The sequence below is a fragment of the Cyprinodon tularosa genome, unplaced genomic scaffold, assembly GCF_016077235.1.
Source record: "Cyprinodon tularosa strain WSP-4 unplaced genomic scaffold, ASM1607723v1 ctg451, whole genome shotgun sequence".
Classification (NCBI taxonomy): domain Eukaryota; kingdom Metazoa; phylum Chordata; class Actinopteri; order Cyprinodontiformes; family Cyprinodontidae; genus Cyprinodon; species Cyprinodon tularosa.
In genome coordinates, this window is record NW_024039176.1 from 47895 (window position 1) to 68999 (window position 21105).

At 38.5% G+C, this 21105-nt stretch overlaps 1 protein-coding gene across 2 annotated transcripts in view; it reads right to left on the bottom strand.

Annotated features, from left to right (window-relative positions):
- The window catches only part of LOC119793410 (protein disulfide-isomerase TMX3-like), a 68520-nt gene that overhangs the window by 21186 nt on the left and 26229 nt on the right, over positions 1-21105 (bottom strand). For both annotated transcript variants that reach the window (XM_038300624.1, XM_038300623.1), the window contains 4 exons: positions 14694-14792; positions 6529-6586; positions 6229-6282; positions 446-502 (listed from right to left, as the gene is read on the bottom strand). In XM_038300624.1, coding sequence (XP_038156552.1) covers positions 446-502; positions 6229-6282; positions 6529-6586; positions 14694-14792 — 268 coding nt within the window. The remainder of the gene's footprint in view (positions 1-445; positions 503-6228; positions 6283-6528; positions 6587-14693; positions 14793-21105) is intronic.

The following is a 21105-nucleotide window of genomic DNA, read 5'->3' on the forward strand; positions in this document are numbered from 1 at the left end:
CATTTTTTTTGGGTTACCACATTGGAGGCAGCTCGGTGAGGAAGTACACAATATATATCGGATTTTCTTTTGTTAAAAAAACAAAACCAGCTATAATTTTCTCCCTGTGTAAAGCACTGAAGCTTTTGATGTTATTCCTTAGATCTTCACACCACACTGCCCTCTTATATGCAGATCTGCAGCAGTGTCTGCATCTTTTGTGAGGATTTTCCCTTTGAGCACTGGTGACTGATGACAGATGGTTAAAGATGCCAAAAGCAGTGGAAGTAAAGATGACAGCACTTCTGTGTAACTGACTTCCCCTCCAGAGAGCACCCTTAATGGCAAAGGCCGGCATTACAAGCCGCTGCAGACCTGGATAAGTGGCTGACAGAAGGTAACGTGAGGCTGAAAGAGAGGACGCTGACAGGAGAAGTGAGAATGAGGACAGAAATGAGACACTCACCCCATAATGAGGCTGTTAATGTAGTCATTCCCATCCATGTGGCCAAACTGGAAATCTCTGGAGATGCAAGAAACATCAGAGACATTAAAAAAAAAACAAATCATCATGAGCAAAAGGAAAAAACGAAAGTATAACTAGAACTTCTATCTCCTGTCTCTGCGGGCTGTATATTATTAGCACAAACCAGGGCAGCGTTGTCAATGCATGATATCACACAAATAGAAAACTTGCTTAAAAGTAATATAATGCTTCTGCTGCTGGAAACAAGAGAACGCTTTTGTCAGGGAGGGAATAAAAAAAAATGAAAGTATCCCCAAAGCTCCATCCTGTGCAGTCCCCCTGCTTCTCCTCATTCCCTTCGCCGCAGAAAAGACTTGGGTTATTTATCTAAATGATAAGGAAGGAGGAGGAATTCAATTTGTAGCTCATTGTGCTGCACTATGTCTGAGCAGACGAAGGAAGGGGTGAGGTGGGGGCTATACAGGACCAGAGAAGCTGGCGACTTCGCCCGAATGACTGATTATGACGGCCTGCACATATACATTATATTCATTTCGAATCATTGCGACATACAGGACAATCGTCCCCTGGGCTCTAAGCAGAAACCGCATGCACTTATATGAATGGCAAGATTATTAGACCCAACAGTGGAATACATTTTGTGGAGGCAATAAAAGAAAAAAATCCCGCAGTCAATGTTTGAGGCGATCGTACTGACAATAGTAAACCAGACAGGGAATAAAACTCATCATAAGTAAAAGCCTGCTCTGGAAACTGCAGCCAGGCGAGATATGGATCCGAATTAGGTGGGAAATTATCTCCGTCTCCAAGAGTGACGGGAAAAGAAAATACAGCGATGAAACATTTGACATGAAAGGGAAATAACTTTTTATTTTTACTGTTTCATTAGAAGTTTGCCACTTATTCATTTGTTTGCAGATTTGTTCTTAACACATCACCATCTGCCCTTAGACACGTCTTTGGCTGTTAGAAAAACAACATGTTTCCATGAAGCTGAAGACAAGGAATATTTCCAGTCGAGTTCGAATATAAAAACAAGTCTAGAGCCTTGGATATTCAATAAAACACTCCCACACTTAACCCGTGCCAGCCTGGCAGTTTAAGATCTAAAATTAAAAGAAAAAAGGAAAATGATACAAATTACAGTATCTCCTTCTAAAATACTTTTTTGTGCTCCGTTCCATTTCAAGTGAAGCTTGGTTCAATAATCGAGCCAATTTTAGCCCAATCTTCCTCTTCAGAGAGGTTATCACGATGGCTATTAAGGTAAACTTATAAGGTAATGCTCCTTGTGTGTTGTGTCAGGAGTGCTTTTGACTGATCAGCATGAGGGGTCTTCTCCAACCACATATCAGGGAAATCCAACATGGACAGGGACTTCCTGGTTAAATAAAGGTTAAATAAAAAACATGTTGGATTGTCTTGGGCAGATATCCTAATGCATGCAATCTCCTCTAAGCACAGACAAGGACCGAGCCTGTTGAATGGGACTAGCAGCCAATCAGAAAGTGTTTCCAGAGGAAAAATAATGCTGACATTTGAATCTTTCTGAATGATACCAGCTCATGATGTGTTGTGCTTGCCAAGTGGCGGTACACAAACTGTAGGACCAAACCGGTTATATCTAAGATGTTTTTTAAAATCATTGTGTGGGGTCTTCTTAGGTTTGGAAAATCAACCGACAACTTTAGAGTCGTGCAATTTGAACCACTTAGCCTGAGTCTGAGCTAGAAGGTCAAGTGAGGTGGATTTCTAAATTTAAAAAACTGGAGGTTCCTCAGCAGACATAGCTCCAAATTCCAATGTGGCTGGTTAATGCATGAAAACCAGAGCTTCAAGGATGGGGCTTTAAATAATATCAGGTCTTATATAAGGAGAACAAGATCAAACAAAGGTTTAAGGATATTTAGGGGGGGGGGAAAAAAGGGATTAAAAATACGCAACAGATTAGAAGGTGTGTTGGAGAGACTAATCAGCAGAATAGTTCAGTCCTTGTTGGAATAATCTTTGAGACAAAGGTTTATTTTTTTTAAAAATGTAGTTCTAATGCTGAAAAAAAAGAAAAATCTGAGCTGAACTAAATTAGAATCTATAGATATAGGACACCTAGATTTTTAGACTTCACCTATAGAGTGCCATCAGATTATCCTCTTTGGAGATTTGAGCTGAACAACCTGAACCAAACCAAATGTGTTGAGGACACACTGAAACCCACAGCATGCGGCTGCTCCCAGTTAGATGTAATGGGGCGGTTGTGCTGTTCCACCTGTGTTACTGAGCCACATCAACAACTGTGCAGAGAAGCAGCACGGTGGAACAAGCAATGCTGGAAAACAAAGGCTGTCATGTTACACGTCATGCCTGTGATTTCTCCATGCTGGAGAGCTATTTGAAAGAACAGGGGCGCTTCATTACTTCGCTATTGCACACTGTGAATCGAACAAAGGGGCACTGAGGAGCATTTGGAGGGAGGCGGCTTATAAGTATAGTAAGCATTGAAAAATCTGTTTTTGGTTTAGCTTATTTTAATCTATATAAAACAGAACTGATGCTCGAGCTAAAATAAACCATGTACGATTTTCAGGACAGCCTTTAGTTTATCATTAAATATTTACTAACATTAAAACCTTCGCCTTAATGCTGCCATTTCAGATTGGTAAAAAAAACAACCAAAAAAATGGGTTGGTAAATGAAGCTGTGTGACTGTTTGTTAAACTTAAGAACATCATTAGGATTCTGATAAAGCTGGGCTTCCTACACTGTATGGATGAGGCAAGGAATTTCCATATGTCAACGTTACTCCTTGTTCAGTTTCTGAATGTCTCAGCCGGCTTCTCAACTATCATTTCTTTTAGCCTTTGTTTCTGCTAAGTGTTTTTTTATTATTTAAAAATGTTCAATATATACATCCATCTGTCCATGTCTGTTGATCCATTTATTGATCAACTATCCATTTAGCAACACATCCATCCATCTCTACCAATCTATATACACTAATTAATTTGTCCTGTGATCCAGTCCATTTTAACCACATAATTAATCGCAAAACCATCCCTCTAGATTTAATCCATTGATCAATCCAAACTTAAAAATAAAATCATTTTACAAATGAAATATTTAAATAAATTATTTGATTGAAAACCTTTGCATAACTTTACATTGGGATAAGTAAAGTATTTGAGTTTATTTTTGTACTTAAATAAAAAGGTTTGCCATTCTGCCGACATTGCTCCTACTTCCATAGCGTAGCATGTGCTAATATGTGAGTGAAACTGTTGATGTGATCATATTAGCCGTTTCTCAATGTGTGTTCTTGTGCGTTCTCATGTGCTCGTAAAACATCATCAGCATCAGTCCTAGTACTGTTTTAAATTCACAAGAACTCAAGACTGAGAACGAAAAAAGTCCCCGGATGTTGTTCTCGCCCCTCCCTCTTTATGGAGCACGCATCAGAGCAGACTTGTCCATTCTCCAGATAGACAGCTGTCCCAGCATGCACCGCAGTAGCTTCCAATGGAGCAATTAAGTTAAAAATTAACTTTTCTGTTGCCTTTGTTCTATAAATGTACGTTTAAAGATAATTTAATACGAGAACATTATACTTCTAAGCGTCACTATATGGCCCGTTTACTGATTTAGTGCGTAATTTTAAAAAGTTCCGATGGCCGAGGCAACCAGCGGACCTCCGAGGCTAACCGCAGCCAGGGCTCATTTTAGCGCGTCTGCAGCAGCCCTCTTTCAGCATAGCCATGCAGGAAGTACCGCTGGCTATGGTGTTTTTTTTGTTTTATTTGGCAAAATGTTCATTTGATTTGTTTATCTGACTGTGTTATTTCCTCACTAAATCAAAGAAGTAAGAATTTAATATTATCTAGAGACTATTAATAACATGAGGTGAAACGCAGCTCCAGACAAGCTTTGAATATGGTGACGTCACGAGTAAGCTTCCGTTCCTATTTATCCATATTTATGCTGCGTGCTCCCGTTCTCCCCGAATCCTACTTGCCTGTGTTCTTGTCAAGAACGTCCTTGGTGAGAACACGAGTCCATACTCACTTTCTTGTGAATTGAGAAACAGCCGTTGGCTCTGTTTGCAAGACAAAGGATCGGCTGGATAGAAATGCTGGGGTGGACTAAATGATGGGAGTGGAATGCTGATGTGTAGTGCTTCTATAAGCGAGATCAAACCTAATCTGGTATTGGTTTTTTGGGTTGATATCAGACAGATTTTCTAATTTCTATATTGATTTACAGCAGGTAATCTGTAATTAGATAAAACTTGGACAACATTCAAATTCCATCCAAGGCGAATAATACTTGTAAGTTCTTTTGAAAAACTCCTTCCCATCTATGGTCCTTTATTTGCTGTTTCAGGCTAGACTTTAAATGTTTTTTGGTTTTTTGTTTTCTACTGAAAACAGTTAATTAAGAGCAGTTAGACTGAACTGAGAAACCAGCATTGAGTAGTTATGGGGCCTTAAAGCAAAACAATGTGATAGAGGTCTCGAAATAAATGCATGTTCTTGTATAATTTTAACATTATAAAAGTGTAAAAAGATATACTAGCCCCAGAAATGAGTTTGCCAGGAGTCTCATGGTCTATAAAGAGGGAGTTTTTGGATTGCAAAGTCCTTTATGGATATAAATTATGGCTCAGAGGTCTCTTTGTGATAAAGCTATTATTTTTAGCAACAACTGGCAGATCAAAGCCAAAACAAAGCAACATGTGCTGATGCCAGCACATAAATGCCCAGATGCTGACGAGAACCAGAGTTCTCCTGCTTGCCTGCGAATGCCACAAGTGGTGGAGTGAGTAGAATACCACAACACTGGATCAAAGGCATTGGCTTATTCGAATGTCAGCTTCTCCTGTGATCTCTCCGCTCTGTGTACTTCCTCCAACTACCAGCGGGGGCGACAACGCAGCCAGAAACATGTAATTACAAGCTCTGTTTAGGTGTGTCAGAACCCTGCAGGCGACTCTGATCTCAGTGGGGTGAAAGTCAGATGTCTTCAGAAAACGAAAAAACACCACTAGGTAGTGTGGCAGATAGTGGTATAATTGATGATAGGGATCTGAGTAATTCAATCAGCGCTAATGGGAATGCCTGGAGAGGGAGAAATGCTTTGATCACGGCTGTTTAAGGAGGACATCTTTATTCAAACGAAGAAGCCACTTCAGCACAGCACATTCCTTCTTTAACTAAAATCCTTCAGCTAAAAGGTCACCCACCAGCAGCGCTTTAAATTTACCCACTTCACACATTCAGCAAACTCTCTGACTTTTAAACCCTCAGTTAAAAAAAAAAACTGCTTCTTTTTTTTTATTCCTCCTCATCTTGGAGCAAAAATGGCTCGTCCTGAAATTACACATCACTTTGTTTTTATTTGCCTTGTTACAGAGGAGCTCTCCAACATGAGAATAGGTCGAGCGGCGCAGCGCGCACCATAAACACCCCGGTACGGAGTTGTTATCGTGCAGAAAAACAGAGAATTATGCATTAATAAAAGCTGAGCTGCATCTGTGATTGACAGCTGAAAAGAACACCTATATTTGGAAGCTGACATTTCACATAATTACCTTTCTACTGAACCGCTACACAAAGAAAAAAAGAAAAGAAAAGGAAAACAGACGTGCCCTGACAACAGCATAAACTTGCTTGTGAGTAGACTGGCAGCATTTCCCCAGTGAGTACGCCGTCCTGAAATAAACGTATAAATTGGATTTTCATCTCTGACCTCAGCGTGTCTTCGTGCCTCACCTGTTAAACTGTTCTCTGTATTCCTTCGCCACCCGCTGCATCAAGGTCTTTAATCTAAAAGTAAATGAGAAGAGAGTGAAAAGCCACATAAGTCAGAGCCCATCCCTTTTTTTTTATATATATATATATATACATTTTATTTATTTTTAGCCGCCGGCTGCAATTTGTGGGAAGCTCCAAACAATAACAGCCAGTCTTATCTTTATTTGAAAGCCACACACCCAAATGCATCTATTGTGGAAAGTGTGGTGAGCTATTTGTTTATACAGGGCAGTGCTTTTTAATTTCAGCCTTCTCTACCTGCCGCTCTGCTCAGTGGGGTCCTTCTCGTCGATGACCGCAATTGCCACCAGTTTGCCTGTGGGAGGAAGACAACGATTAAAAAAAGGAAATAGGTATGAAGATCATTTGGGATCAAATGAAATAGGCTCTCTGGCAAAAAGGTTTCTGCACAACTGTCACGTCAAAATTCTTCCTTTTCCTCTAGGAAATTTCTGTAGACATCAGATATTTCAGAGACAATATCTAATAAAAGTGAGATTGGAATAATTCACTGTGGATTTACAGTGTTGATAGACATCTAGGTGATGTAGTGATGCATGAACGGGTGGAGAGATGGACGAAGAAAGAGGCATATGGAAGGAGGGATAGACAGATGGATGGAGGAATGATGCGAGGGAAGGATGCTCAGACATGGAGGGATGGGTTAGGTTTCGGATACATAGAGGCAGGTATGGATCGGCGATTCATTTTCTCTATCATGCTGACCAAGGGGTGCGTTTAAACTTCAGCCCTTTCCAGAATGTAGGAACCCTTTTGGGAGACGCATCATTGCTCAATGGAATCATTAAAAAAAAAGAAGCACTGATGGTGATTTACCCATTAATCACTCAAACAGTAAACTAACTTCAGCTTTCTGCTTGGTTGAGCGGGAAACAAGAGCTCACTGCGTAGCAAAGCTGTTTAGATGCCATTCAAAACCAAAACCCATGACATGACAAATAGGTCTACTTAGGGGGAAAAAACAAACTCTTACACAACTTAAAAAGGTCTCCTATTTAAGCTGCAACGGTCTGAGGCAGAAAGCCTTTGACATTTAGATGAGAGAGGCAGCCTGCCCCCTGCTGGTCACTGATGCAGAAAGGTTAGGTAGAAAAGTGGACAGCCTGGAAACAGGGGAGGAATGAATATTTGCAACACAGGGAAGGAAAATATATCCACTAAGTATGTCTGTCCGCATGAGTTTAACAAGAGAAAATAGGCATAATTAACTCTAGATGCTTTTTGAGAACCCAAGAAGGTACATTAGAGCCACTGGCTTTGTCACTTAATGTCCTACACACCCAAAATCATCAGCATGGAAACAAAGATTCATCAATGACTAAAAGAGTACCGGGATTTTGAAACATGTTTCTTCCTCCATGTCTGAGATTCACTTTCTAATAAGTTAAACAGAAACAACATAATGCATTTTGATGTATTTGTTTCAGAGAAAGTTATAAATATTAATTGGTGTAATTAATACATTATTTTCATAATGCCTCATACAGTAAATCTCCTACACACCCCAATATTTATCATCTAAATCACTGATGAGTTCATACACCTTCTAATGTCCCATGTGTGGTAACTACTGTGAATTGACTGTTGTAGGGCATTTGGAGGAGTACTCCTGGATGCCTGCCTCATTTCCTATATATGTATATATATTGTCCCACAATGGGGAAATTCACTCTCTGCATTTAACCATTGCTAAATGGTTAAATCCACTGCCATTTAGCGCCTAGGGAGCATCACACCCCATATATATATATATATATATATATATATATATATATATATATATATATATATATATATATATATATATGTAAAAAAAACTTTGAAAAGAAAGAAACAAAGAAAGAAAACAAAACAAGGTTGAAAATTTAAATCCCAATCTGCAAAGGGTATGAATAATTTTGAGCCTATTTTTATGCATGGAATACGAAGGACATTGAACAACAGCTCTATTTGACATAGCAGTATCTGCGAATATGTCACTCAGAGAAGGGATTAGATTTATTACAAAGACCGGATCACACTCCCAACTAGACAGAGCTTCTTCCAGCCTTTTGATCTTCATGTCTCCAGACTTTATAAAATGCTGCCTTAATTGTACCACAGTAGTGGCAAGTCAAGATGTTTCTTCTATTGCTTTTTTCCTCCTTTCTTTTGAACAGTAAATCCTACTTAGATCTAAAATTTGGTTAAGTTTAAATCCTGCTTTAGAAATTGATAATCCACTCCTTTGGTGATTTATGTAAAATATGCCACTGCCAAAATCATATTCAGACATTTATTATTACTTAGTAGTTTTTCAGTACTCTGTCAAGTTCCTCTGCGAGATATCTGGAGTTATTTTGACCCAGTGATAGAGAGCAAATGCTAACATAAAACCATCATTTTTTTTCTTCTGGGATAATGTTTAAAACTGACAATCAATTGCAGCTCCTCCATCATTATAACTTGATCACTGTCTCAAATGGACCAAAAGTGTTTCGCATTCTTAAAGCCCCAGCTGGGATCATCTCTCACATCAAAGCTTCTGGATGAGAATTAAATCATGCCTCATGTTCTGATGCAGAGAGAATTTCTGAATAACTTAGAAATGCTCTAGTCCATCAAGTTAAAATATTGTCTGCTGTGATGTCATCTAATTTAATACATTTATCTGAGACTCATGGCGTTTCGCCTTCAATCTGCTGGAGCATTTTCAGGAACTACAGCCAGCTCACTCTTTAATCCACTGGTTTAGTAACTGTAATGTTTACCCAGCTGATGATTAACTGTTTAATACTCACATCCAAATTTTATATGCAGCTAGTGTGATATTTATGTGTAGGAAAACAAGAGCAAATAAAAAACTGATGTGTGCATACAGATTACTCTTTTCCAATCATCTTGTTTTGTTATTGTGGTTTTCTCCGCTTCTGAAGAATAAACTTCCAATATTCCAGAGCACGACAACATAAAGGAGGAAGTGCTTTTTAATATCGCCAAACACATTTTGCTTTCAATATGCAACCGATTCATCTCCCTGCCTGCCTCTCTGTCCTTTAAATCCTGGCACTTAAATAAACCTTAATTACAGTTTCAGGCGCTTTATTGATTTTTTGGGTCATGCAAGTATTTAGATGTGGGTACTGAGTTCTGTGTCAGTATGACTTATGATGTGGGGGAGGCGAGGGGGGGTTGGTTTCAAGCATAAAATGTCATCCCAGCAGCTCCACTGAGCTGCAGTCCATGAAATGTGATCCTCGGTTGAAAAGATTCCAGCAACAGGACTCCTGCCAACTCCTTTTTTCGTTTAAACTTCCTTCAGATATTCGCTTGAATGAAAACCTCAAATTCTTGAACAGTCACACATTGTTTATCCAATTAAGGTGTTAAAGCAAAGGTTTAAAAGGCAGAAAGTCTGGCCAAGATGAAAAAGAAAGAAACTTCAAATGGCCTGAAGAATATCATATATATATTAATTTATTAAAAATAAATTTAAAAAATGTATAATTCATATGTCTATCTATATATATATATATATATTCACACTATTATTTATTTGCCACAAAAACATATCTTGGATGTTATTCTTTGTTGTTTCATTCCCTATTGGTATTGAGCCTTTTATCACTGAAAGTCTGCTTTTTCTCTCTCAAAATGGTGACACCTTTGCAGCAAAAATGCAGTTGTGGGTTGAGTGGCAGAGTAAAGCATATATATAACTTGCCAAATCCTCTTTGTGAGAGCAAACCAAGTTATGATGGAGGTAATGAGATGCAGTTTAGGCAGAAACTCTCTGCTGCCGGAAAAAAGGAGTATTGGAAAGACTGGCGTCCTGATCTAAACCCCACTGAACGCTTGTGGGATTCACATCAGTGGCCACCTTACAGTGTGTGAAACCAAGCTGGTGACCAGCATAAGGATGAGGTGCCAGGAGCCAACACATTGCAGAGGCTTATGTTTATAAATAAATAAGGTGTTGCATTAATAAAGTTATATCTTTATATATAAAATTACTTAGACCTCCCAATACATTGGTCGTTAAATATAAGAGGCCTTTTTACCTCCCTATTAATCATAGTTTTCCTTCTGAACTTTAACGATTTAAGGTAAAACTCTAATGTTGTATTTCATCTCCCTAAAATCTAATAGTAATTGAAGCAGAAAATATCCCTTTTGTTAAGATAAAAGTAAAACTTCACTGAAGTTGCAAGGCTAAATGACCAAAGGCTGGTAAAAAGAATGGAAAGATGCTGAGCAGGCTATAGAGACACAGTTACTCTAAGGAGTGGAAGAGAGTAAATGTCTGTAGCCAGGTTGGAGACTAAGCCACAACAAATAAATTAGACGTTCGATAATAAATCTATCAGATAATACCCCCATGCAGACAATATGTGAGAGAGTTGAAGCAGTGATTATAAAAGTCTAATATGTTCATGATTGAGTGCAATTGGTTCATTTTCATCATGTTATTTGGAAAGAGTATAGGTGCTCCTCGTCATTGATAGAGGAGAATAAGAACAATCCTGGATATCTTTTTTATACAGTTGCATAACTCATTCAGAGCTCTGTTGAACCACCCATCCCACCTGCTCTTAGCAGGAATGATTTTATGAGATTCTTTATAAAAGGGATAGATTCTATTAAATATAAGATCATCAGCGCCCCTCTAACTATGACTGGTTTATCTCTGAAAGGGGAGGCAGCATCTGAGGTAGCAATAGAATCTGAAGCGGGTTTAGACTGCTTTGATCAGTAGAACTTTGAGAATTAGTAAAACTATTGTCTTCATCTAAGCCTTCAACTTGTATGTTAGATCCACTTCCAACCAGGTTATTTAAGTATTCCTTTTGATCTCCTCCTCCATTTTAGATGTGATCAATCTATCTGTGTTACAGGGATACTTACCTCAGGCTTTTAAAGAAGCTGTAATTAAATATTTAAGAGACTGTCTCTTGACCCAGATGACTTGGTCAATTATAGACCTTTATCCAATCTTCTCTCTTATCTGTAATTTTTGAGAAAGTAGTTGCCTAACAAGTGTGTGAAACAGCACTAATGAAAGTGTTGGTCCAAATGGTCCAAATCCCACAAGAAGTCAGCCATTTTGGATCAAAGCAGCCATCTTAACTCCTTTACTCGTGTCCTATCTAAGCAAACTTTCACAGCTTTGGATTTAAAGACTTTCAAATGACTTGGGATAAACTTCAGGCATTGGGGTCAAAAGTTCTTAAAGCATTTTTACTGCATCAAAGCATGCAGGCACTGCCAAGCACCAAGCAGGGAGTTATAACCTCTAAACACAAAGTCAGAGCTGTACCATAGTCCCTGTGTGTCATCTTAGACTGGCTTGCAACACGTACACATGCTCGTTTGATGGAATCACTTAAACCCCTTCTCATGTTTTACTGATGTGGATTCTCTCCTTAACTTTGTCACTTATGAGAGTTTTAATTTGTGTCTGATGACAGAGAACAAGGTAAGATGAATCCCTCTCAGAAAAAGGACTTCCCGCTGAATCTTATGGGTGTGGCAGAGTGGTGAATGTGCACGTCCCTCCAGTTGCATACATTTGCTTTTAAATGGAATATGCATGAAATATTTTACTTCAAACAGGAAATGAGCGATCCTTGGAACGATATGAAAAGCTCTGTTGGATTAAAGTGTACTAAACAGTCAAATCTCTCTGACTCATTGTGCTCTAACTTTTTGTGCCTTTTGATGCACCAAAGACCTATTTGGCATGGTAATTTCAAGAGATAAGTTTAGCCCAGCCCACTAAGAACAGGACGTGACCATAACTTCTGTCGGAAGTTATGGGTCAAACTTTTAAGTCTTTTAAATGAAGTTGAATTCAGCCTGACCAAATGTCTGGGTTTATCCTACTCATGGTGCCACGCAATGGCAAACCGCAGAACATTTCTACTGGCTATGTGTAGACCTGGAGTCTTCCAGGGCTGCTGTAGGTCAAGCCAATGTCTCATATGGCTATACTTTGTATCGTTTCTTTAAAATTGAGTCATCCAACCCAATAAAGAGCACCGCACAACAGTAAACAGCAAATGGAGCTGTCAACATTGATTAAAGAGTTCAAGATCCAAATCTTAGCAGCATTTTCTTCAACCACAATTAGATTTTGCAGGTAAGCAATTTACTTAAGCTCATAGCAAGCTTGAAAGCTTAGCGCTGTGGAGAAATCTATATACTAACAAAGTTTTTTTCTTTAGTCAACATTTTCTTTGACCACTGTAGCTGCATGACAAACCTTAAAGATCCCAAATACCATTGTCCTAGTGACAACTGGAAGCCCTACTTGTTTTGAGGATACATTTTTAAAGCTGTGTTCAGCTATAAAACAACTTTGTGCTATTTCAGTGTACAATATGGTAAGAATCATGAGGCCTGGGATGGATATTTTTGATATTTAAACATATTGCATTAAAGAGAAAGAATACAAACATCTGAATTCTTGTTTAATGAAGGTAAAACATAAAGATATAAATAATGACTAAATAAGTTTACAGATTGTTGTTTCTTTTATTATTATAGCTGGACACCAGCGGGAATATTTTCCTGGAAACTTCTTAACTTTGTAAAGTTAAATGTATAGAAAAGCTGGCAGATCAAACTGCACAGCTTGCTGGAATGCAGCCACAGTATCCGGTAACATCAGCTGCTCTAATGTTGTCAGTGAAAAGCCTATAAAGGAAAAAAAACTATCTAATATTAGAGAAGTACCAATTTCCTGCGCTGAGCATCAGTTTACTGCTGTTTAAGAGGCAGTTTGCATTTCGCTCTTAAGCTTAAATTACCTTTACAAGGTTTTTAAACAAGAATAACAAATCCTGCTATTTCTGGAGGGCAAAGAGATTCTTTCACTCTGAGAGCAGAAATAGCCGCAAAAGTACAACCGAAGCTGACCATGCTCCTGAGAGCAGCAGCTCTAAGATGTTTGACCTTTAATTTTAAAGTTGCCCTGTAGCAAACTATGAGTTTGAGGGCGGGGCTCCTAAACATTAGGCCGTTCTTTACATAATAACACTTTGCTGAGACGCTTCGAATGATTTATGCTTGTGATTTAATATGCAGTTTAAAAATGCTTACTAGCATATTTGGTTGTAAAAAGGATCTATATGCATGGAAAAGGCAATAAAAAACCCACAGCTATGGCTCAAAATATAAAGCATAAAAGAAATAAAAATGGAAAAAAGTAGATGTCCATTTCCTCTAGCAATAATGTTTTACTAAAATATAATAAATGTGCAGTGCCAGGCTGAAGTTTTACATTTTTATGGGCACAGATGTGATTAATTTAGAGTTTAAATTATTCATTTTCAAGTTAGAACAATTAAACCACAAACTTTTATGACTCATAAGCATTGTCAACAAGCTTACTGCATAACTGTGGGTTAGATGTTTGAATAAATATCGGTCGCAGGGCAAAACAGAGAGAGACCCAAAGACATACTTGCACAGCACAGGGTTGCATTTGTGTGCATTCAACCATGAACACACACACACACACATGTTTTTGGACTGTGGGAGGAAGCCGGAGTACCCAGAGAGAACCAACACATGCTCAGGGAGAACATGCAAACTCCATACAGAGACTATGAAGCAGCAAAATAAAGCCCCATCTCTAGGCTTTGAAAGTTTTATTCTAAGGTTTTCAAACCAAAGAACCCTGCAGTATCTACTAGGCACGGTGGTGGCAGTATCATGTTGTCTGGACGTTTCAATCCCAATTATTGACAAATACCATAAAAAGGGGGATATAAAATGCAGAATTAGGACAAGCAGGATGTTCTAACAAGACGATGATCCCAAACACACATCAGAACTGGTTGAATAATGGATAAAGGTGACCAAAGCTAAGCTTCTGAAGAGCTAACCCCAAATCCCCAAAGTCTACCTTGTTGAAAACTTATATTTAAAATTCAGCAACTACCTTGAAAAAAAATGTATTTCAATCAATCTCTATCGGTTCCACCAAGAATTGTGGCCAGAAAAAAACTAAAAAAAAAATGTTTTTATCTATATATACCCGAGTATGAAAGCATCTATTTACAACAAATGACTAAAACATGTATCCACTTATAGTTTTAAGAAGAAAACTGATTCTATATGCGAGACAATGCAAATCAAGTGGACCATTAAAAGTAAATGCATAAGAGATTCAGGCCCATTAGTGGATGTTAACATGTGATCTGGACATCTTAAATTTACTTATTTTAGTGTCACAATTTGCAACACTGAAAATAAAAATGTGGGGTTAGGCTGGAAATCTCTCTGTTAATGCTTTATGTTTATGTCAGGAATACTTTTTTTGCTGCAAAATAATGTTCTTTAAAAACACACACAATAAAAAAAACACAAGCAAAACATGAGAAATCAAACATATTGTGTATAAAATTGTATTACGCCACCTGTGTCTCCAAGCTCATATAACGTGAAGCCATCAATCTGAAGGTATCCTTGAAAGCGCTCCCTGTTCACCCATGATGACAGGCTGCCGTCCTCATACTCTACAAAAAACACAGAGAGCAAATCTTTGAGATAAGAGGGGACAGAGCAGCTTATTGAGATTCAGCACACAACCTGTCAATATCAAAAGCAAAGCATAGCGGCGTATCGACGGCTGGACTGTCAGAAGATCTCTGTGTTTACCACATGTAAGCTCTTCAGGGGGTAAAGAGCGAGACGCGGTCTGAGCGTGCACAGACATGGGGCACCTAAACAAAGATCAGAGGATTCCGAAAGTGGTCTGGTCACAAACAGCCTGATGGACAGATAGATGATCAATGTACAGATAAAAAAAAAAAAACTACTAAACTAAATAACAGGGGGGAGAATATCCATCCAGGCTGGACTGTCAACAATTATCCAGAGTAAACAAAACATGTTTTATTTCTTAAATAAATGGTTGTCAGAAGTATTAAATTATCCAGACACAATATTTTTATTTTTCCTCGCACCAGTTGTTTGTCAATCATACAATCCAGGCAAGGAAAAACTATAACATGCCATTATTTTATGCATTGGGTACCATGCCAAAGTAAAGATGATACCAACAAACATAAAACCTATTTTGTTTATGATCGACCAACACAAAGCTGTGCATCAGCAACAGGGAAGAAAACAACTCATAGTTTATTGGTGCATTCAGCTCCATTATATTCTCTGGTACCCCTAAATAAAATCCAGTGCAGTCGGTAGATTTAGATATATATTATTCCAGAGCGTCCATCTTTGTGTGATTTAAAGGTATAGAGGACAATCTTTTATTTCTGGGTGGAGCATCTACAGGTGCTGGTCATAAAATTAGAATATCATGAAAAAGTAGATTGATTTCAGTAATTCCATTTAAAAAGTGAAACTTGTATATTATATTCATACATTACATACAAACTCATATATTTCAGATGTTTATTTTGTTTAATTTTGATGATTACAAATGACAACAAATGAAAATCTCAAATTCATCATATCAGAAAATTAGAATATTACTGAAGACCAATAAAAACAAAGGATTTATAGAAATGTTGGCCAACTGAAAAGTATGAACATGAAAAGTATGAGCATGTACAGCACTCAGTATTTAGTTGGGCCTCCTTTGGCCTGTATTACTGCAGCAATGCGGCGTGGCATGGAGTCGATCAGTCTGTGGCACTGCTCAGGTGTTATGATAGCCCAGGTTGCTCTAATAGTGGCTTTTAGCTCTTCTGAATTGTTGGGTCTGGTGTATTGCATCTTCTTCTTCACAATACCCCATAGATTTTCTATGGGGTTAAGGTCAGGAGAGTTTGCTGGCCAATTAAGAACAGGGATACCATGGTCCTTCAACCAGGTACTGGTAGCTTTGGCACTGTGTGCAGGTGCCAAGTCCTGTTGGAAAATGAAATCTGCATCTCCAAAAAGTTGGTCAGCTGCAGGAAGCATGAAGTGCTCTAAAACTTCCTGGTATGTGGCTGCGTTGACCCTGGACCTCAGAAAACACAATGGACCAACACCAGCAGATGACATGGCACCCCAAACCATCACTGACTGTGGAAACTTTACACTGGACTTCAAGCAACGTGGATGAAGTGCCTCTCTTCTTTTCCTCCAGACTCTGGGACCTTGATTTCCAAAGGAAATGCAAAATTTACTTTCATCAGAGAACATGACTTTGGACCACTCACCAGCAGTCCAGTCCTGTTTCTCTTTAGCCCAGGCAAGACGCTTCTGACGCTGTCTGTGGTTCAAGAGTGGCTTGACACAAGGAATGCGACAGCAGAAACCCATGTCTTTCATACGTCTGTGTGTGTGGTGGTTCTTGAAGCACTCACTCCAGCTGCAGTCCACTCTTTGTGAATCTCCCCCACATTTTTGAATGGGTTTTGTTTCACAATCCGCTCCAGGGTGCGGTTATCTCTCTTGCTTGTACACTTTTTTCGACCACATCTTTTCCTTCCCTTCGCCTCTCTATTAATGTGCTTGGACACTGAGCTCTGTGAACAGCCAGCCTCTTTAGCGATGACCTTTTGTGTCTTGCCCTCCTTGTGCAAGGTGTCGATGGTCGTCTTTTGGACAACTGTCAAGTCAGCAGTCTTCCCCATGATTGTGTAGCTTATAGAACTAGACTGAAAGACCATTTAAAGGCTTTTGCAGGTGGTTTGAGTTAATTAGCTGATTAGAGTGTGGCACCAGGGGCCATCAATTTTGAACCTTTTCACAATATTCTAATTTTCTGATATGATGAATTTGAGATTTTCATTTGTTGTCATTTGTAATCATCAAAATTAAACAAAATAAACATCTGAAATATATGAGTTTGTATGTAATGTATGAATATAATATACAAGTTTCACTTTTTAAATGGAATTACTGAAATCAATCTACTTTTTCATGATATTCTAATTTTATGACCAGCACCTGTAAGCAAGTGGTCCTCCTAATTGTCAATCATTCTGGTGATATCTTTACAGATGGCCATCCTACGTGCTTGTCACCAGTTAGCTATCTTTTTCTTAACTGAGTTTGTTACTAAGTCCACTATATAGTCCCAGCTCTATATAGTGATTGAGGGCGGACGTTCGAACACAGTAAGCTTGTATGAGCTATGAGAACAGCAACTTTTAAACAGAGCGTGCATGAGGAGAAATGGGCTCCTGCATGCTCTTGCACGCGTTTAATAGGTGTTCCCTCTCAGGAGCAAGTACAGGGCTGTGCATGGGCTTTTTTCTTTTAAGTGGAATTTAAACAAAAATTTGCAAATATTTCCACTATACCCTTAAGCTCAGCAATAATCCAGCAGTGGCAGAGTAAGATTCAAATAATATGCCAAACATTGATCATCTTCTATTAATGTGAAAACTTAAGACAACTTTCATTGTCATTTTGTATACAGTTTATACAAAACGACATTTCGGTTTGTACAGCTTTCATAACATTTCCGTTCCTTAAAGTGCAGCAGTGATCAAATGTAAACAGTGTGGGAGAAAAATAGATGATGCAAAAAAAACGCATTAATATGGAAGTTCAGAACATTAAATATGTATGGTGCAAATATGCAGTTGTTTTGGATTGGTCTTGTCAGTGTGTTGCAGAGTCAATGACATGATTTAGAGTTTTCTGAACAGTTCAGTTGTCTGATGGTGTTGGGGAAGAAGCTGCTTCGAGAAACCTGCTGGACATGCATCGAAAACCTGAGAGTAGAAATAGCTACTTTCATACAGAACTGCAAAGCTAACTGGGGCCTTCTCTCCTACACCGACAGGCTGGTCAAGGATAGCATTAATCAGAGTAGCAGCAGGGGGGGGGGCTAATGGTGGCTTTGTAGGAGCTGCAGATTAATTTGCCATAAATATTATTGAGATATAATTATCTATGAAATACTTTTCGGTTTGCAAAACTTGCACAGATATTATGAAGAGGGTTGTAATTCAAAATATGGTGGTGGTTAAAAAGAAACAAAAAAATCTAATACATTTATGGTTCTAGTTCTATGAACCCAAAACGGAAGCTGTTCAAAGGGATGCTGCACATCATCCATGGAGGAACACCAACCTAGATCATAAAGACAGGCGGACAAAAAATAGCAACAGTAGTGATGGGATGGATATCAGAAAGCACAGGGAAGATGTTGGAAGGTGAGGATAAAATGGATGGAGCTAAACACAGAAAAAATCCTTTTAAACAGTATTGGAAGGTGAACCTTTTAAGAGGTAACCTTAAACATCCAACCAGCATTTGTGTTTTAGAACGGTGTAATCAGAGTCCAGACCTTAATCCAACTGAATAACCTTTAGCTAAACGTAAACATCAGTGTTCACAGATTATCTCCATCCAATCCTACTGCGCTTAAAATAAATAAATAAATAAGGACTAAAACTCTTTGGGACTGATATTCAAAGATTCGAAAATGGGACAATAAATTGCCCCTGATATTTTTATTAATTTGTTTTTTTTGTTTGTTTTTTTGCACTTGCAACAAGTAGACATGTAACTGGTCTACAAAACTGCTGTGCAAATTTAAAGAAGTGCAAATCGGTTTGGCTCCCTCATTAAAATGAGAGGATTGTGTTTGATACTGGCAACGTGAGAGCGTCCATAAACGATAAGGATCTAAGCCTTGTAATGGTAAAAACAATGATCAGACAAAGGTAAAAAAAAAACTAATTGATTAAAAACCTCAAGTTAAAATATATTTTATTTTTTTTAAACTTAGAACATGAAAAACTTATTTGTCTTCTAACTGACGCCCAATCCTAACACCTCCCCAACATAGGTGTTTCTCATACGAGTTGCTGTGTGTGGGTCCCACGATACTACAAGGCTAACCTTCTAGCTACACCCTGCAGCAAAAGATTGCTCTGCAAATATTTTTTTAACTAATTCTTTTTTCCACAACACAAGTACATTATTTTATTATGTTCTATTAAAAAATGTCAAATACACACAGTTATTTGCGGTCGTGACCTGAAAAAAATGTCAGAATGTGAAAATATTTCAAGTGATAGATGAATAGAATGCATTTACAAGGTACTTGAAGTTATCCATGCTGTGTGACATGAAAGAAAAATCAGTTAAACCGGAGCATTTTTCTGGACAAACATCTGGAGGCAGTATGGGGTTACACAACAGGCTCAGTGAGGCTTCATAGAAGCTAAAAAAGCGGAGAAAAGCTACAGGATGCTCATAATTACTGTGACACGGAGCTATTATGACATGTTAATAAGTTTTCCTGACCTTCATGCTACCATTTAAGTAATTACATGAGCAGTGATGACTTTTAACGTGATTCACGTGCCGCAGGGCTTCCAAAGAGCCGGGAGCACAATACAGGACATGACAACTTTAAACCCTGAAACATGCTTTTAAACCTGCAAGGTCGTGGCTTACAGTTGCATTAAAATGCATTTTTTTCAGAGCTTTGCTGCTGTGCAAAGGCAACACAGCCTTGCTGTAAAAGCCTGCTGAGTCAGTCGATCTGGTAGAGATTTCAAAGACTGCTTCCCCCAGATGTTTTCTGCTTTATAGACAGCGAGGAGCTGCCCAACTTCTCCCAGAAGCAATAGAGAGAGGGTGAACTCAGAAGAAAAGGGAGTGTTTTTTTTTAAGTTTGTATCGTCTGATGAAGCTCTTGTACACCGACTCAACTTGCTTCACCTTGAATCAAATTATAGCCGCTCTCTTCTCGGGGCGCGAGACTCAGAAAATTTCATGCTGCCCTGCAGGAGCCCGTCAGCCAACAGTTCACACAGTGGGGAGACAACATGGTGCGATGAGGGGCAGGAAGGGGAATAAAAACAGACAGTGGGTGGAGAGAGGCGATGATGTGGAGTCAGTTTGGAGCCAAGGTGGGAGGGAGCTCCGACACTTTTCAAGGATGAAGGTTAATGGCAGAACAGACCTGGAAGCCTATGCAAATAAGACAGAAACTGAATGACAGCAGGGGAGGGCAGAGGAGAGACGGGAGCTTCATCAAAGAGAACTTCAACAGAAAGAGAAGACTGATGAGGTTCAAATGATGATTTACTTTTAAAAAAGGATCCTGTGATAAACATCCACACATTAAAAAAAACCTAACAATGAGAGCATGAAATTAGATCTGATGCTAAAGAAACAAACATCTGACATTTCTTATACAAAAACAAAGTTAAAATGAGAATCTTTTAAGGTAAAGCCCTCTTTAAAGAAGGAATTAAGGGAAGCTACTTTGTTTTTTACCAAAAATTTGGTTTTTAACAGGTTAGACCTAAACAAGACAAAACAGATAAAGCAGAAGAAATGGAGGTAACGTCAACACCATCTTAATAGAAAGTAGGTTGCTTTTGAAAGTAAAAAGTATTTTATACTGGGATGAGGGGAGTTATAAGGCATCTAAACCTGATATGTTATTATTAATGTGAGCCACCATCATCCATCCGTCTTCATTTTATCACATTATACAGTAGGATCAAACAAAATCAGACATGCTTTAATAATCTCAGAGGAAAAGTACTTTTGTTACACGCTCCAGGCCCATGAAACAATACAATAAAAACGAAACACAAGCCATAAAATACAACAGCTATAGTTAAATTAATAGACTAGCAGCAGTTAAAAAACAAAAAAACTATAAAAGCAAAAAGAAACAAAATAAAATAAAACCAGCTTGATACTTTGGCTCAACTAGAATTAAAAGCTAACTTTACCAGATTAATCTTTCAAAGAGTTTTAAGCATCAGTCAAGGTTTCAACGGTCCTTACGGTTAGTGGGAGATCATTTCCCAGTGTAGGGGAAACAGCAGAAAACCATTCTCCGCTCAAAGGAGAGTCCTGGGGACATCTGAAGGCAGCAGGTTAGCTGACCTG